The sequence below is a fragment of the Mustelus asterias genome, unplaced genomic scaffold (assembly GCF_964213995.1).
Source record: "Mustelus asterias unplaced genomic scaffold, sMusAst1.hap1.1 HAP1_SCAFFOLD_84, whole genome shotgun sequence".
Classification (NCBI taxonomy): domain Eukaryota; kingdom Metazoa; phylum Chordata; class Chondrichthyes; order Carcharhiniformes; family Triakidae; genus Mustelus; species Mustelus asterias.
This window is the reverse complement of record NW_027590138.1, coordinates 459,443-479,060: the sequence shown is the minus strand read 5'-3', so window position 1 is coordinate 479,060 and position 19,618 is coordinate 459,443. Positions and strand designations below refer to the sequence as shown.

General features: G+C 45.0%; 2 protein-coding genes across 2 annotated transcripts in view; one reads left to right on the top strand and one right to left on the bottom strand.

Annotated features, from left to right (window-relative positions):
• Window positions 1-19,618, bottom strand: part of LOC144483888 (uncharacterized) — a 435,358-nt gene that overhangs the window by 15,397 nt on the left and 400,343 nt on the right. The window lies entirely within an intron of this gene.
• Window positions 1-19,618, top strand: part of LOC144483897 (uncharacterized) — a 151,135-nt gene that overhangs the window by 31,350 nt on the left and 100,167 nt on the right. The window contains 4 exon segments of the mRNA XM_078202476.1: window positions 5,789-5,805; window positions 7,262-7,516; window positions 9,706-9,759; window positions 12,154-12,488. Coding sequence (XP_078058602.1) covers window positions 5,789-5,805; window positions 7,262-7,516; window positions 9,706-9,759; window positions 12,154-12,488 — 661 coding nt within the window.

The window sequence follows — 19,618 nt, the reverse complement described above, 5'->3', positions numbered from 1 at the left end:
AACCTCCTCTAACGCTCCCCTTTGTCTGAGCTCTGAACTCTCATCTTTCTGCAGTTTCTCTCCTGCCTCCCCTCATGTCCTCTTAGAGCTCATCTTGCCCATGAGACCCATCTCTTGATCCCTCAATCCTATTCCCACTGTCCTACTGACAGCACAACTTCTCCATATCAGCTGATATTGTCAATATCTTCCTCTCCTTCAAATCCGATATCATCACCCACTTCTCAATAAAATATCTTTGACACATGCCCTTGTAAACTACCATCCCATCTCCCTTTCCTCTCTAAAGTCCTTGAATGTTTTACCTTCCACATATTGTAACTTGTTTTCCCTTTATCATTGTGTATAGTAAAGTTTATTTTGTTTGTGCAGAATCTGTGGAATCTTTTGCCTTTATTCACTTGTTAAGTGTCTTGAATCTCCACCGTTGTCAATTTTATACAAACTCACCCAAATCTAAAAACTATTTTGTGGGAATTGGGGGAATAGAACAGAAGATGGGTTTCTGCTGCTAAGTTACAATCTCAGCTGATGTTACTTCTGGACTTCTGGACAGGAAGGTCCCAGAATAAAATCCTGGCTCAATTGACCATCACTTTTACCTTTTTGTTTTAGAAATGTTTAATGATGGATTCCAGCAATTTCCCAACTACGGACGTTAAGCTAACCGGGCTGTAGTTACCCGCTTTTTGTCTACCTCCTTTTTTAAACAGTGGCATCACATTAGCTGTTTTCCAATCAGCCGGCACTTCCCCAGAGTCCAGCGAATTTTGATAAATTACAACCAATGCATCTGTTTTACTTCTGCCATTTCTATCAGGACCCTGGGATGCATTCCATCCGGGCCCGGGGACTTGTCTACCTTTAGTCCCATTAGCCAACCAAGCACTACCTCTTTAGTAATAGTAATCGTTTTAAGGACCTCACCCCCTATAGTCCCACGACCGTCAATTTTCAGTAAGCTATTTGTGTCCTCTACCGTGAAGACCGACACAAAGAACTTGTTTAAGGCCTTGGCCATTTCCTTGTTTCCCATTATTAAATCCTCCTTCTCGTCTTTTTAAGGGTCCAACATTTACTTTAGCTACTCTTTTCCTTTTTATACATTTGTAAAAACGTTTGCTATCAGTTTTTATATTTTGTGCTAGTTTAGTTTCATAATCTATCTTTCCTTTCTTTATCACTTTCTTAGTAATTCTTTGTTGTTTTTTAAAGCTTTCCCAACCTTCTAATCCCCCACTAGTTTTGCCCACTCTGTACGCATCGGTTTTTAATTTAATACTCTCCTTTATTTCCTTAGTTATCCACAGCTGGTTATCCCTTTTCTTAGATTCCTTCTCTAACATAGAAACATAGAAAACTACAGCACAAAACAGGCCTTTCGGCCCCACAAGTTGTGCCGAACATATCCCTACCTTTTAGACCTACCTATAACCCTCCATCCTATTAAGCTCCATGTACTCATCCAGGAGTCTCTTAAAAGACCCTACTGACTTTGTCTCCACCACCACTGACGGCAGCCAATTCCATTCGCCCACCACCCTCCATGTGATAAACTCCCCCCTAACATCTCCCCTGCACCTACACCCCAGCACCTTAAACCTGTGTCCTGTCGTAGCAGCCATTTCCACCCTGGGAAAAAGCCTCTGGGTTTCCCCCGATCTATGCCTCTCAACATCTTATATACCTCTATTAGGTCTCCCCTCATCCTACGTCTCTCCAATGAGAAAAGACCGAGCTCCCTCAGCCTATCCTCATAAGGCATGCCACTCAATCCAGGCAACATCCCTGTAAATCGCCTCTGCACCCTTTCAATCTTTTCCACATCCTTCCTGTAATGAGGCGACCAGAACTGAGCACAGTACTCCAAGTGGGGTCTGACGAGGGTCTTCTATATCTGCATCATTATCCCCGGACTCCTAAACTCAATCCCTCGATTGATAAAGGCCAGCACACCATACGCCTTCTTAACCACCTCCTCCACCTATGGGGCCGATTTTAGAGCCCTATGGACCCGGACCCCAAGGTCCTTCTGATCCTCGACAGTACTAAGAGTCTTTCCCTTTATATTGTACTCCTTCATCCCATTTGACCTGCCAAAATGGACCACTACGCATTTATCTGGGTTGAAGTCCATCTGCCACTTCTTCGCCCAGACTTGCATCCTATCTATGTCCCTCTGTAACTTCTGACATCCCTCCAGACTATCCACAACCCCACCAACCTTCGTGTCGTCGGCAAACTTACCAACCCATCCCTCCATTTCCTCATCCAGGTCATTTATGAAAATGACAAACAGCAAGGGTCCCAGAACAGATCCCTGGGGCACACCACTGGTGACCGATCTCCATTTAGAAAAAGACCCATCAATACACACTCTCTGCCTCCTTTGGGTAAGCCAGTTCTGGATCCACAGGGCAGCAGCCCCTTGGATCCCATGCCCTCTCACTTTTTCGAGAAGCCTTGCATGGGGGACCTTATCGAACGCCTTGCTAAAATCCATGTAAACCACACCTACCACTTTCCCTTCATCAATGTGTTTAGTCACATTTTCAAAGAATTCCACCAGGCTTGTAAGGCACGATCTGCCTGTGACAAAGCCATGCTGAGTATTCTTGAGCATACTAAACCTCTCTAAATGCTCATAAATCTTGTCCCTCAGGATCTTCTCCATCAGCTTACCAACCACTGAGGTTAGACTCACCGGTCAGTAATTTCCTGGGCTATCCCTATTCCCCTTCTTGAAAATAGGAACCACATCCGCAATCCTCCGGAACCTCTCCCGTCTCCATCGACGACGCAAAGATCATCGCCAGAGGCTCTGCAATCTCTTCCCTTGCCTCCCACAGTAACCTGGGGTACATCCCATCCAGACCCGGCGACTTATCTATCTTGATGCCATTCAAAGATTCCAACCTCTTTGTTAAAGTCCACATACTCAATCTTTTCAGTCCACCGCAAGTCCACAGTACATCCACCCATGTCCTTCTCCTCTGTGAAAACCGAGGCAAAATACTCATTAAGCACCTCTGCCATTTCTACTGGTTTCGTACAGACTTTCCCGCCTTCACCTTTTATAGGCCCTATTCCTTCATGTCTCATCCTTTTACTCTTCACATATTTATAAAGCGCCTTAGGGTTTTCCTTAATTCTACTTGCCAAGGCTTTCTCGTGACCCCTTCTGGGTCTCCAAATTTCCTTCTTTAGTCCCTTCCTACAAGCCCTATACTCTTCTAAATCCCTATCTTCGCCAAGCTCTCTAAGCCTTTTATACACTTCCTTTCTTCTCGACTAGGTCCCACACAGCTTTCGTGCACCACGGTTCCTTTAACCTACCAACTCCTCCCTGCCTGCTCGGAACATTGTCCTGTAGAACCCTAGACAGACATTCCTTGAAAAACTGCCACCTCTCTTCAGTAGATTTCCCCGAGAATCCCTCCTTCCAATTTACTCCTCTAATTAGCTGCCTTATGTATTCATATTTCCCCTTTATCACAGGAATATATTTTTGCTGAGTACTGAGAAAAATCTCCTTAAAAATCCACCACTGTTGCTCAGCTGTCCTACCAACTAGTCTGCACTCCCAGTCTACATTAGCCAATTCTGCCCTCATCCTATTGTACTCCCCTGTGTTCAAGCAGAGATCACTGGTTTGGGACCCTATTTTCTCTCCCTCCATTTGTATTAGAAATTCAACCATATTGTGATCACTCATTCCAAGAAGATCCCTCACAAGAAGATCATTAATTTTACCTGTCTCATTACACAGGACCAGATCCAAGATAGCTTGCTCCCTCGTAGGTTCTGTAACATACTGTTCGAGGAAACTATCCCGACAGCATTCTAAGAACTCTTCCTCAAGTCCACCGTGTCCGACTTGAGTCAACCAATCAATATGCAGGTTAAAATCCCCCATGATTATTGCTGTTCCGTTTTTGCACGCACCCATTATTTGCTTGTTTATAGCCCGACCCACCTCAAAGTTATTATTTGGGGGCCTATAGACCACGCCCACCGGTGACTTTCTCCCCTTACTATTCCTTATCTCCATCCACAACGATTCCACATTCTGCTCCTTAGAGCCTATATCGTCTCTCACTACCGCCCTGATGTTATCTTTAATTAACAGAGCTACCCCACCTCCTTTTCCTTCCTGTCTATCCTTCCGAAATGTCTGATACCTCTGGATATTCAGTTTCCAGTCCTGGTCACCCTGCAACCACGCTTCTGTAATGGCCACTAGATCATACCCATTTGTACTGATTTGTGCCATCAACTCATTCACTTTGTTTCGAATGCTACGTGCATTCAGGTAAAGTGTCTTTATGCTAGCCTTTATATGGACCTGATTTGTTAGTGCATTCTTCTGATTGCACGCTCTGTCCCTACCTGTCTCAAACTGGTTATCCTTCCCCAGACCATCTCCTTGCACTGTGTTAACCACCTCTCTTCTTGTGTTTGTCACCTTTTTTACTCTGCCTGAGCCCTTGACTCCTTTAACTCGGTGAATGTCCTCATCATTAACCTGCACTCATACCCTCTCCTTTACCTTTGATTTTGTAATTCCCCATGCCCCTGAACCCTCCCTCCCTCACCCCCCCCCCCCCCCCACCTCACTATTCAGTTTAAAGCCCTATTTACAGCCCTGGTTATACGATTCGCCAGGACTCTGGTCCCAGCACGATTCAGACGAAGACCATCCCATCTGAACAGGTCCCATCTTCCCCAATACTGGTGCCAATATCCCATGAATTCAAACCCATTCCTCCCACAACAATCTTTGAGCCACCCATTTACCTCCTTAATCTTATTGACCCTACGCCAATTCGCTTGTGACTCAGGTAGTAATCCAGAGATTACCACCTTGTTGGTTCTGCTTTTTAATTTGGCTCCTAGCTTTTCATACTCCCTCTGCAGAACCACTGTTCCTGTTCTGCCTATGTCGTTGACATCTACGTGGACCACTACAACTGGATTCTTACCCTCCCACTCCAAGTTCCTCTGCAGCCCAGATGAGATATCCTGGACCCAAGCACCAGGCAGGCAACACAACCTTTGGTATTCTCGATCTTGGTCACAAAGAACAGTGTCAATACCCCTAACTACACTATCCCCAATTACCACTACATTTCTTTTTTCTTCTTCCACCTGAACGGCTCCCTGTACCACGGTGCCATGGGCAGTTTGCTCGTCCTCCTTGCAGTCCCCATTCCCGTCCACACTGGGAGCAAGAATCTCAAACGTGTTGCACAGATTCAGGGACTGAGGCTCTTGCAACTCTACCTTCTGGATCCCACTTCCTGCCTCGCTCGCAGCCACACCCTCTTGTCCCTGACCCTCGGCTGAATTAGTTAGTCTAAGGGGTGTGACTGCTTCCTGAAACACAGCGTCCAGGTAACTCTCCCCCTCCCTGATATGTCGCAGTGTCTGAAGCTCAGACTCCAGCTCATCAACCCTGAGCCGGAGTACCTCAAGCAACCAACACTTACTGCAGACATGCTCACTGGGAACAACAGTGGGGTCCACCAGCTCCCACATCATGCAGAAACAACACATTATTTCCCAAGAGGAAGTAAAGTTTTGCCCCCTCTCGTCGGGAATGAGAAATTCCTCCTGAATACACTCAACAAATTTCGCTCCATCCAACCCTCTAATACGATGGCTGTCCCAGTCAACCTCTCACACAGTTTCACCTCAAATGCCCAAAGCGAGAATCATGCCCCTAGACCAATGAGCCTACGCAACCGGCGCTTTCACCGGAATATAACTGGTTTGCTTGTATCCAAAGCAGCTCAGAAATCCTTGGTAAAAGCCCGAAATTGTTGAACAAACGAAGCATGTTAGTATTTTGCTAACTCGACTGTTTGGAACTGGGCGCTGTCGTGTATAAAATACAGATGTTACCCGCTACACTACACAAAGAATGTCGAGTGCCAAACTGAATGAACGTGAATATTTTCTTATGAGTCCACCTCCTCCAAAGACAACCTTTTCCCAGATATGGGTCACTGAGATTCTGTCACTCGGCCGCTGTCCTCAGCAGTAAAGACAACAGGAGAAGCAGTGACTTTACAATGTATCTATAATATTAAATTTTACTCTCTGAAAAGGGGAAAATTCTAAACATATCAGCTGAGTCGCCTTTGTACCTTCTTGTTTGTAAGCAAAATAAACCAAATTAGTCTGTTGATCCCTGGCACTATTCTGATTTATAACCATAAGCCCTTAAGACGATAAGATATAGGAATAGCATTAGACCATTCGACCCATCAAGTCTGCTCCGCCATTCAATTGTGGCTGCTCAGTTTCTCATCCCCATTCTCTCGCCTTTTCCCGGAAACTTTGATCCCCTTACAAATCAAAAACATATCTACTCAATGACCTGATCTCCACATCCTTCTGTGGCAATGAATTCCATCGATTCACCACCCACTGGCTGAAGAAATTCCTCCTCATCTCTACTTTAAAGGATCATCCCTTTACTCTGAGGCTGTGCCCTTGGATCCTCGTCTCTCTGATTTACACGGAAATATCTTCCCCAGTACCGCACTTTTCCCAAAGTCTTGGTATGCTCTGGACTTCGGTGTCCCCGGGATTTGAACAGAGAATTCCAGGAATGATGCCCGCATCATTTTACGATGTAAGTAGGAAACGTAACAAGGACTTTCTACAGAGCACCAATTCGGATTTCTGGGCAGCACTTGTGCCTTGGTATGTGTTGGAGTAAACCCTGAATCGACTCAACAGCCAAATGCGAACTTGCATTAAACAACATTTGTCAGCAGAGGGCGCCAATCTCGAGCCCGGTTTTGGAATGGGGAGGGATGTCGGGGGGAGGGGGGGGGTGCTACAATCTCACGTGACATTATCACTGGAGCCTGTATGGATGGTAGGCTGCTGAGGTCACAATAGACTCCACTTCCCCTCCCCACAATCACACCCACACAGACAAACTGACTCACACTCACTCACACACTGCAATCAACGGAGCAGAGTCTGGGTTCCCGCTCTCTTTCTCACTCTCTGACTCCTCCATTCTCATTCACTGAAATAAATCCACTCGGACATGTTTCTGATCATTCTGGCGGCGCTCTTGCACAGTAAGTACCGGATAACGTTCATCAAACCACGGGAACATATTTATACACAAAGATGCCAATTTAATTAACCATCAAAAATATCCATGTGAGGTGTAGATGGGAGGTTCCAAAAACTATAAATTTACATGAACTCTTGATATTTAATTCCTCTACCTTTACAGGTGGACTGTGCGCAGATCCAGTAACTCAGTCACCGGTGACAATAACAGCATCAGAAGGGGATTCGGTGCAGTTGGATTGTAACTATACAGACAAGGAGATGAGCTACATGCAATGGTATCAGCAGAAACCGGCACAGCCACCGAGATGGATTATTACCAATGCATTAGTAGTGGAGGAAAATGAAGTTTCAGGACGATATCTGGCGGCTACTGACAAGTCCACACAGAGCGGCTCCCTCAATATAAGCGCCCTCAGTTTGGAGGACGGGCGGTCTATTACTGTGCAGTGAGGCACAGCGTTAGATTACAGCTGAAACCCCGTACAAAAACCTCAGCGAGTATTTACAACTCCATGAAGATGTTTTGATCACATGTTCACGAAGGCGGCGATTCTATTTACCAGACAATTTGACCTTGTTCAAATCATCATAGAAACACTTTGGTAAATCTCGAGACTAAACCCCATGCCGCGATTTATATAGTAAGCAGATACCAGGAGTATCGAGCTATCAGCTGAAGGATGCGCTCAGAAGTGGAGGTAATATAGCAGAAAATTACCGGCTGTTCATCCAGAATTGTTAACTCAGATGAGCCCACGGACACCGACTCCTCGGCATTCGTCCGATCACTCAATGCAGAATGGATCAAAGTCTGCTGAAGTTCATAACAAATGAGATGTAGAATAACCTCCACACAGACTCACTTAGCAACACGACTATTATTATAAATCCGGGACAGAGACTCACCTCGCAGCACGAAGATAGTCTATTCCCACAGCTGACATTGGTGTATTGTGTGGTGGTGAACTGCCTTCTTGTGGTACCTGATGTGCAGGTACACACACTGTGCTGTTAGTGAGGGAGTTCCAGTGATTTGGCCCAGTGACCGTGAAGGAACAACGATATATTTCCATGTAGGGATGTAGAATAACTTGGAAGGGAACCTCGAGGTTGTGGGTGTTCCCATGTGCCCGCTGCCCTTCTTCTCCTCGATGGCAGTGCTCGTGTGTTTGGATTGTGCTGCCTAAAAAAACCTTGGTGAGTTGCTGCAGTGTATCCTGCAGATGGTGCACACGGCTGTCAATGTTCGTCTGTGGTGGCAGGAATGAATGTTCAATGGGTAGCAATCAAGCGGGCTGATTTGTCCTGCATTCTGTCGAGCCTCTTGAGTGTGGTTGCAGCTACACTCATCCAAGCAAGTAGAGGGTATTCCATCTCACTCCTGACTTGTACCTTGTAGATGGTGGACAGGCTTTGGGGAGTCAGGAGGTGAGTTACTCGCCGCAGGATTCCTAACCTTTGATCAGCTCTGGTAGCCACTGTATTTATATTCCTGGGTCCAGTTCAGTTTTCTGTCAACTCCCAGGATGTTGATGGGGTGGGGGTTTAATGTCTATTAAGTCCCATCTTATGTGTACCCATATACAGATGGGTACACATAAGATGGTTGCCTGGCACGCAAACAGTCACCCGGGAAAGAGACATTAAAGTCAAATCGGTTCTATAGTGTCGTCCCTCTATTCTGGGGCTGTGTGCCGTGTAAACCCTTTCAGTATTCCTGATGGCAGGTGATGGGAACGGAACAGATGCCTGGTCAACAATACGGCAGAGGTCAATGGCAATCCGCTGGAATAATTTGAAATAAACAGTCACAGAATGATAAGGACATTCATGGTCACCAATGCCCTCTTAGGGCATGGTAACTGGAAGAGCAGGAGGTGGATGGCACAAGAGGCCTCGAGAGTGGACTCTATAAATCATTGCATTCCAATGCCTCTGGGCAGACTGGGCAACAATGTTTGCACAACGTTTCTCATCAATAAACAAATCTACTTAAAAATAACGGCGTCCACAGTTCCTTATTTGTTAACCAACAAAACCACAATCCTACACTAGAAGTTGATGCATATACTTTACATTGTGATTATATTAATCCGTCAAGCCTGCTTCGACAGCACCTTGCGAACCCGGAATCTCTTCCATCTAGAAGGATAAGAGGAACAGCTGCATGAGAACACCCCTTCAAGCCGCACACCATCCTCATTTTGAACCATATCATAGAATCATAGAAACGCTACAGTGCAGAAAGAGGCCAGTTGGCCCATCGAGTCTGCACCGACCACATTCGCACCAAAGCCCAACCCCATTTCCCTGCTAATTTTACCCGCTAATCCCTCTAACCTCCGTATCTCAGGACACTAAGGGGCAATTTTTAGCATGGCCAATCAACCTAACCCGCACATCTTTGGACTGTGGGAGGAAACCGGAGCACCCGGAGGAAACCCACGCAGACACGAGGAGAATGTGCAAACTCCACACAGACAGTGACCCGAGCTGGGAATCGAACCCAGGTCCCTGGAGCTGCGAAGCAGCAGTGCAAACCACTGTGCTCTACGTAACGCCGCTCCCTTGCGTCAAAATCCTGGAATTGGTTTTCGGTTTAAGATTACGGGCAGAGGACAACAAATCAGAAAAGTATGAAAGGAGAATTGAAGGAAAGTGAGACATTACGAGTGCGAAATACAAAGCCAAAAGCTGTGAGAAAGAGAGAAAGGAAGAGATTCAGAAATGACCCTGAATGCATTGTGCTTTCAAATTACTCATATTTCACTCACGTCTATTTATATAGTTGCATTGTTTGAAAACACGTCTCTCAGTAAAAGCCCGCTGGAGACGGCCCATCGACAACCTTGCACTTGCGGACAGCGTCACGTAACCTGAGTCACCGCCAGAGGACGCAGTCGTCACATATTTCTCCCAACTTGAAATGATGGCGACAAAACCTCTGGCACCATTCGCATATCGTTGCTATTGGCAGTAACCACACAGTCCCATTTTTCTGCTCTCACCTCATGTATCCTGTATTAGTAAATGGGCGACACGGTGGCACAATGGCTGGCACTCCTGCCTCATAGCAAAGGGGGCCCAGGTTCAATTCCGGCCTTGGGTAACTGTCTGTGTGGGGTTTTCACCTTCTCCCCGTCTCTGCGTGCGTTTCGTCCCACAGTCCAAAAATGTGCAGGTTAGGTGGAATAGCCATGTCCCTTAGTGTTAGGGGGATTAGGAGATTAACACGTGGGGTTACGGGGATAGGGCCTTGGTGTGACTGTTGTCGGTGCAAGCTTAATGGGCTGAATGGCCTCCTTCGGCACTGTAGGGATTTTATGAAGACATTTCTGTTGATTTACTTGTTTAGCACTGGTTGTATCAGAAATGCGGGTGGATCTATGAGCGTTGTGGGGGCGTGAATCTGTGTTTCCACTCCAGGAGAATATTTCCTGAGCTGCAACGTTACTGATTCGGGAGAAGGACCTCTGCTCGTCAATATATCACTTTTTCACTTAGCGTTTCCTTCCCAATTAAAAGTAAAGAATATGCTGTTCTCCTGACTGCTGTAATTTAGGTATTATTATTAATCAAATGATGACTACTCTTTTTAAAGAAAAATATTGATTGGGTGTCGGTCACAAGTCCAAGATTTTGTCGATCACTAATTGTCCTCGAAACGGGCTGGGCTATTTGAGAGTTAGTTATGTGACTACAGTTGTTCTGTAGTCACACACAGACCAGGCTAGGCTAGGAAGGCAGATTTCCTTCCACAAAGTGCATTCGTGAACAAGGTGGATTTGCAGTGATCGCGTTCGGAACGATCATTGCGAGTAGCTTTCAATATCAATTAATCACATTTAAACTTAACCAGCTGCTGGGGTAGAATTTTGACTACTTTTCTCGTAAATCGAATTTAAATGTAACCAGTTGATATGATGGGATTGAACTACTTTTCCCAAAGCATCATTCTGGGTCCGTGAATTGCTTTTCCAGTGACCCCATGTTGACAATGATTAAAAAGAAACAGCGGAAGTTCTTGAAGTTGACACTTCCCAGTATATTATATGAGATGGGGCCACAACTACCAAGTGCATCTTGTTGTCCCTGAGTGGACCTTTGAAGAAAAGGCAATGTCATAATTAGCTGCACTATAACAATTTGATATCCTAACCCTGCTGATTTCAGGCATGGTCAAGTTTCAGTACAACATCCACAGTACACTTTTTACATTATCTCAGGAACAATAAACAGGCAACTAGAGCTCACTGATCGACTTCCCTGTTCCTTTAGTAAAACAACGAAGATTGCAAAGTATCTCACAGCCCATCCACTGATATCTGAACATTCGAACACAAAAATTAGGCTGCCTGCAAATCTGCTCTACCATTCAGTCAGATTACAGTTCATCTGATCTTCCGTTTAAATCCACTTTGCTGCCTTGATCTTCTTGAACCGTGGCATAAATTTTAGTTAAAATGTTGGTTTCACTCAGCTTTAAAATTATTCTGTGGCCCTCAGCCTCCACCGTTCTCTGGACTCTCACTGGAGTCTCAGGCACTAATGCTCGGATGCGAAAGCTAAGAAAATGTGCACAGAACATTGATTGGAAATCCACCAAATCAATCAACACTCCTTGCTCCTCCGTTCCAATAACAAAATGAAGATTTTTTTTCCTGACATCCCGTTTCCAAAGCGGAACAATTCGCCCAACAGGGACACCGAATGGAGGACAAGTTGGAGAGCTTCCATTCACTAACAGTCATCTGAGCAATTATCAATCTCACGGAGCCACTGGCGAGACACGGAACTGACGCGTGAGCATTCTGAGACACGTCATCAGATTATTAAGGGTGGGGATTAGAATGGGTGTCTTCAAATATCCGATTCCTCCTTTACAGAGCGGACAGAGACAATGCGGGTACTCGGCATCTGGATTGTGTGGGGGGCATTTCTAACAGGTATTTCTGGACATCACGTTTGTTTACTCATTTCCAAAACTTGGGTTGAATCTTACTGTTGAGTACTCGTCACTCTATTCTTTATCTATCTGAACATATTTTCCAGATCTGACCCATGGCGATTCTGTCACTCAGCCGCTGTCCTCAGATGTTAAGACAGAAGGAGACGTGGTGACATTAAACTGCAACTACGATACTGCAGAAGCCGACTATTATTTATACTGGTACCGACAGCATCCAGACTCCCAGCCCGAGTACATACTGTGGAAGTACTCGGGGGGTACTGAATATAAAGCAGATTTTGCTAAAATCCGTTTCTCGACTGACCTCCAAACCTCGAAGAAATCCATCAGTTTGACTATCTCGGATCTGCAGTTGTCTGACGCGGCCGTGTATTACTGCGCTTTCAGCCTCACAGTGATGGAAAGCAGTCTGACTCCTGTACAAAAACTGTCTCAGCAAGATAAGTCAGAGCTCCTCGCTGCTGTATAGAACCTCTGGCAGATGCAGCCACAATGAGCAGCGGCGCTGTCAGCCGCTCAAACACAAACCGACAGGAAACCACATTCACCTCGGATCAACTGTCACCCAACTGTTTCCAGGAGAGGCCGAGGAAACAAACTGCAGAACCGTTTTAGGCCGACAAGTCCATCACATAATGAATGTGTCAATTAAATCGTCCCTTCTGCTGCTAATCAACTCTGTATTCCTCTAAAATCAGACCTGGGTGATAAAATCCCAAACATCCGTCAAACCTGGCCGTGAAGCGCCACACACACAGCAGACGGACAGTTCTCCATGTCTGTGCGACGTCCTCTGATCCCGAAGTCCCTATTTGTCCTTTCCTTATTTTTCCATGCCTGCTTACCATATTGAACACCACTCGCTCCATCTCCCTTTTCAGTTTCTGGGGGCCTTTGAGGGTGAGCTGTTCATAGCGTTTATTTGATCACTATTGCTACATTCCAGACAGCTTCCACACCCTGAACACATTTCATAAAGTTGCGACTTTGATTTCTCAAATAAATCCGAAGTTCAGAGCAGCCAGTTTCCACATCTCCCTGACTGTCTCCACCGAATACCAGGGTAGCATTAAACTTCTTATCATATCCGCATTGTTCATCTGTTTCTCGCTGCTCCTCGTTTCTGTAAATCAGATGAGTATTCGAATACTGTTCGGGAAAGATTGTGAAATTCAATTGAATGATCAAAGTCAATGAGTTCTGAAATCTGTTCATTTTTCATAAACTGTTTCTGACCCAACAACACACTCTGATCAAATAAAACCAGAGAACTGGTCTCGGGCCAAAGGCTCCAGAAATCTAAAAGGGGAGATGAACAAGAGTTGGTTAGTGTTACAGACAGGCGTGGAAACAGCTTCAAAACACTAATTGAACGAAATAGATCAAATAGATTTCTAAAGGCGAGTTTTATTATGAACGCGCGTTAAAATCAACGAATACAATTCCGCAAGTGTCCCTCACCTCTTCTCATGGGGGGTTATATTTTGTTCTTTTCTGTGACTCTCACTGGGTTTAATTCTTGTCCCGATTGATCAGTGTGACAGCGCCATCTTCTGGCCACCAACTGGAACTCCCATTCTGGGGGGTTTCGGACTGGATCCGCTCTATCTCTGTATCAGTGTGTGCTCCATCGCACGGAAATACACGGCAGTATCCGACAGAAGAGCCCCCGCGAGATATACAGGAACTGTTTCATTTCCCTTCTGCAAATCTGCAGAAAACCTCCGTTTGGGGACCTTTCGTAACCCCCTAAGCTATATTTCTTCAGGAAATATCTCGGAGCTTCCCCGGAATACTGCATGTACCAGAGTAGAGTTAGGGTAGTGCAGGTTATCAAGTAACGGCAGTCCAGTCCACACTGTCCTTCCCGAATTGTCAATTCGAAATGAACCTGGAACACTGAAGTTTTGCCACTCATTCCTGTCACACAAATACAGATTGGCTCAAAAGTCAGGGTTTAAAAATAACCACTGGATGACATGGTTACCGTTTAATAATGGACTCGCCGGGCAGCAAGATCATTATAATCAGTAAGGAGCATGGAGAACACATGGTTTCCGTGTATACACTTCGATACAAAGTAACAAAACGCTCTAATTCTGCCGGTGATTCCAATCTAGTGTAAAGGGTAGCCCCTGTTATAATCTGGGTTTATTTTTTGAGAAACTGAGGGGCATTTCCAAGAGACAGGATTGGCTACTCTGCCGGAACTGATGGATATTCCCCGCCAATAAATGAGAGCTGAAAGAATCGCATTTTCTGGTTCCTTCTGTGTCTCATGTGACTTTCATCATAACTCTGTCTCATTGCTTCCGTCTCTCTGTTATACCAACCTCTCATTTTTTGTAAACCTTCTTATCGCTATCAAATGACTGAAAATTAATTCAAATAATTCAAGGGGTGACAACCGATTTTGACAAACTCGACAAACAAAGCTACCCGAAACCACCAGCAGGTGGCGTGACTTACCGTCGTTGCGGAGTTTTCACATTGCTACCTGACAATCAATGTGTCCTTTCTATTTGTCTCATTTAATGAATCCGTCATTACCAGAGACCATGTGAATGGCGGAGTAAATAAGAAACAGCTAAAGTTAACGACATAAACTTAAGATCACGTGTGTTCTCCGCTCTTGGATTGTTTGGAAATGGATAATGTTCACCGGATTTAAGCAGTGACCCTTCCTTGTTGATCAGCCCCACTACCCGCCATCAGCAATTGCTGAAGCGATTCATTCCGCTGCTGTCTGCACCCGGGCAAAGACGGTGAAGGCAAAAGTAGCGGAGCAGACCATGGCTGTATTTTGCGTTTCATTGACAGTCATCCAATGGAGCAGCACCACCTTATCCTCACTGCTCACATCCGCACAGCGAAGTGTGTAAACCACCAAAGAAATTCTGTAAATTCAGAACATTTGCAGATCGTGCGATGGGCCCTTCACCCCATCGTGTGTGCTTGGCTGTCATTAATTGGTACAGTGGTGTCACAGTGGTTAGCACTGCTGCCTCATAATTCCAGGAATCCGGGTTCAGTTCCAGGCTACGTGGAGTTTGCAGATGCTCCCAGTGTCTGTGTGGGGTGCCCCTTTTCCTCCGACAGTTCAATGATGTGCAGGTTAGATGCGTTCAGCATGCCAACTTGTCAGAAATTTGTGGGTTAGAATAAATCGCCACGAAAAGTCTGTGGGGTTACGGTGATGGAGCAGGGGAGAGGACCAGGAAAATATACCCTGTCGGAGAGTCACTGCAGACTCGAAGAGCTTGATGGCCTCCTTTTGCACTGTATGGATTCGAAGACAATTGTTGATCTTTTCATCAACTGCATTCCCTAAACTCCATATTCCTTATGCAAACGTAATTGGAGCAGCGCTGGGAAGCTTACTTCCAGCAATGTAACTCAAACATACGTGAGAGTTTCTTTATTGAATTTTCAGTCATCTACCTGAATCACTCAAACATTCTGGGTTCATGCCTACCATTAAGGATACCTGTGGCCACGGAGGGGCATCATGGTGATTGAATAAGCAGTGATCCTTAATTGAGTTACAATTAATGAATCAGTCGTTATAGTAAAAGACTGAGTTTTTATTTGCTGTTAAAATGTAAAATCTTAATTGCTGTGTATGTAACGAATGTGCAATGAAGATAAATTTTTAAAGTTTATTTATTTGTGTCACAAGTAGGCTCACATTAACACTGCAATGAAGTGACTGTGAAAATCCTCTAGTCGCCACATCCGGCGCCTGTTCGGGTTACACTGAGGGCGAATTTAGCATGACCAATGCACCAAACCAGCACGTCTTTCAGACTGGGGAAGGAAACAGGAGCGGCTGGAGGAAACCCACGCAGACACGGGGAGAACGTGCAGACACCACATGGACAGTGATCCAAGCCGAGAATCGATCCCTGGCGCTGTGAGGCAGCAATGCCAACCACTGTGCCACCGTGCCGCAGCTGGCATAGTGTACTGGCGAGAGAGATCTTCAAGCTCTGATTAGCCTCAACATTTGAAACTGTGTGAATAAGGGGATTGTATAGAATCAGTTAAAGGGACAGCATGAACCAGTTCTCTTGTATTCCTGTCTAAGATAATGAGCGAAAGTGGTGTCAGTAATTGAGGATCCAATTCAATTAATCTGGTGACTAAATTGACCAATTGTCATGTTACAACAGGCCCAACTCTGACGTGTGGTAACGGTCACTTTGGGGATAAAAGTAGAGGTTCTGAAGGTCTTCCTTGTGAACCAAATTCTGAAAACTCCCGAGGCTGAGTTCCAAGGAAATTACTGTCAAAGAAGGAGCCAGACTCCCAAAGCTGAATTCCACAAGAATTCCTGTCAAAGAAGGAGCCAGAGAGGGTTACTCTTCTACGGACCGATCACCCGCATGAAGTTGTGAAAGTCAATGTCTTAAAGTTTATTTATTAGTCACAAGTAGGCTTACATTCACGCTGCAATGAAGTGACTGTGAAATTCCCCTAGTTGCCACATTCTGGCGCCTGTTCAGGTACACTGAATGAGAATTTAGCATGGCCAATCCACCTAACCTTCACATCATTGGGCTGTGGGAGGAAACCGGAGGACACGGAGGAAACCCATGCAGACATGGGGAGAATGTGCAGACTCCGCACAGACAGGGACCCAAGCCAGGACGCTGTAAGGCAGCAGTAACCACTGTGCCACTGTGCTCAGTTGTTCAGTAAACCTTTTCATTCAATAAACTTCTTTTTAAATTTACTATCCAGAGAATTCTGCCTTTACCACAAAGAGGGCAGGGAACAGATAAAGAGAAACCATTTGTGTCCAGAACATTGTGAACATCCTTTTACTCTGGTTGTCTTTGATCCTCAAGTCATTTTCTGTTTGTTTTAACCATGTTCTGTTTCATTAATAAACTTTTATCAGTAACAATATTTGATTTTGCTGGACATTTCCTGATGAGATTGATGCACTTTAGGGAAAGTGGGTGAGAGGGGTTGGCAGGCTCTTTAACAGAAAGTGAGTCCCTCTAAGGTAATTGGCAAAGGAGCCAGAGGGGGAGATGAGGTTTTATTTTTTGACACAGCGAGTTGTTCTGATCTGCCTGAAAGCAGATTCAATAGAATCTTTCCAAAAGGTAAAAACTTGAAAGGGAAGAATTTGCAGGACTGTGGGGACAGATCAGTGTGGTAGGATGAATCAGAGAGTCCTTTCAAAGAGATAGCAGGGGCACGATGGGCTGAATGGACTCCTGCATCCTGTCAATCTCAGCCTCCTGCTTTTGTGCAGGTTTGAAGGGCAGATTTCAGTGCAGCCTCTTCCCTGTATATGTAATTAAAGAGACAGGTTTCTCTTTAGCTCTGAGTGACTGATATAACAATTGGTTGGAGGCCCATTTCCCACTCAGTCCTCCAGCACCTTCCTGTCTCTCTATTAGTGCGACGCCCAGGGCAGTTTCCCAACTGGGGCGCAGGCCCCGTTATTCTCAGCTAAATTCAGCCCTCAGATCTGTCGCCTGGCTGTCATTAACATGAGCAATAGAGAGACAGAAAGGTGCCCCTGGCTCAAATGGGAAGTCGAAATGTGTGGCTTTAAATGAACTGTTAGGATCTCTGATGATCAACAATTAAAAAAAAAGAATTCTAAACCCAGTGAGTAAATTAAAGATTCACACGACAAAACTTCAAGTTTTCTGATGTTTACTCCAACAAACTGGAAGCAACAATAATTAAACACTTTTTTATAGGGAACATAGCCCTTAAACTGTAAAATTAAACTTTGCCCTTTTACTCTTAACACCACTAAATATCCACTCAATGGATATATTTTACCCTGCCTTGGAATGTTGACACTCTTTCTCCAAAAACCAGCCCAAAGTGATTCTTCACTCCCCAAGGGTTTATTTCCATTGTTTTCCTTTTCCAGTCTGGCAACCTTTAATCCCAGAACTGTCCTTCACAGTGATGGTTCTCCTGGACATTTTCCCACTGACACAAGCAAGGCGAATCTTCCAGCCTTGTTTCACAATTCTCAGGAATCTGTGACCAACATTCGACATCGGAGCAGAAGTCGGCCATTTGGCCCTTTGAGTCTGCTCCAGCATTTATTTAGATCATGGCTGATCTTTTTGTGTTGCGTTCTCGTTCTACACCCGATACTTTTGATGCCCTTATCCAACAAGAATTGGTATAAAGGCAAAATTCTGCTGTTGCTGGAATCTGAAACAAAAACAGAAAATGCTGGACAATCTCAGCAAGTCTGACAGCATCTGTAAAGAAAGAATAGAGACAACATTTTGAGTCAGGATTACTCTTTGTCAGAGGTGAAGACAAGGAAATTCGGACAAAATTCATCCTGTGAGGGTCAAGAATTGGGAAGTAATCCATTAAACCTCCTCTGAACCACTTTCAATGCATTTGTATCATTTCTTAAATAGGAGACAAAGCTGCACCCAGTGTTCAAGATGTAGTCTCAGCAACGCCCTGTATAACTGAACTACAACATCTTTACTCCTGTGTTCAATTTCTCTCGTAATAGAACAAAGAACAAAGAAAAGTACAGCACAGGAACAGGCCCTTCGGCCCTCCAAGCCTGCACTGACCATGCTGCCCGACTTAACTAAAAACCCCTACCCTTCCAGGGACCATATCCCTCTATTCCCATCCTATTCATGTTCTTGTCAAGACGCCCCTTAATAGTCACGACCGTATCCGCTTCCACTCCCTCCCTCGCCAACGAGTTCCAGGCACCCACCACTCTCTGTGTAAAAACTCTGCCTCATACATCTCCTTTAAACCTTGCCCTTCGCACCTTAAACCTGTGCTCCCTAGTAATTGACTCTTCCACCCTGGGAAAAAGCTTCTAACTATCCACTCTGTCCATGCCTCTCATAATTTTGTAGACTTCTATCAGGTCTCCCCTCAAGCTCCATCGCTCTAGTGAGAGCAAACCAAGTTGCTCCAACCTCTCCTCAGAGCTAATGCGCTCCATACCAGACAACATCCTGGTAAATCTATTCTGTACCCTCTCCAAAGCCTCCACATCCTTCTGGTAGTGTGGCGACCAGAATTGAACACTATATTTCAAGTGCGGCCTAACTAAGGTTCTATAAAGCTGCAACATAACTTGCCAAATTTTAAACTCAATACCCCGGCCGATGAAGGCACGCATGCCGTATGCCTTCTTGACTACCTTCTCCACCTGCATTGCCACTTTCAGTGACCTGTGTACCTGTACACCCAGATCCCTTTGCCTATCAATACTCTTAAGGGTTCTGCCATTTACTGTATATTTCCTATCTGTATTAGACCTTCCAAAATGCATTACCTCACATTTGTCCGGAATAATAAAGGATAACATTCCATTTGTCAGAACTTTGATTTATTTGAACTAAGATTTATGGGGGTTCTCTTGTTTACAATAACCTCCCTAATCGTAAATCACACCAGGTTCCAGTGTCTTAACCATATGGCAAGAAAGAACACTTTAAATCATGAATTCAGAAAGTTTATTAATCATTAAAAATGTAACAAGTCAGAAAGATAAAAAACAGAATGTCAATTAACAATTAA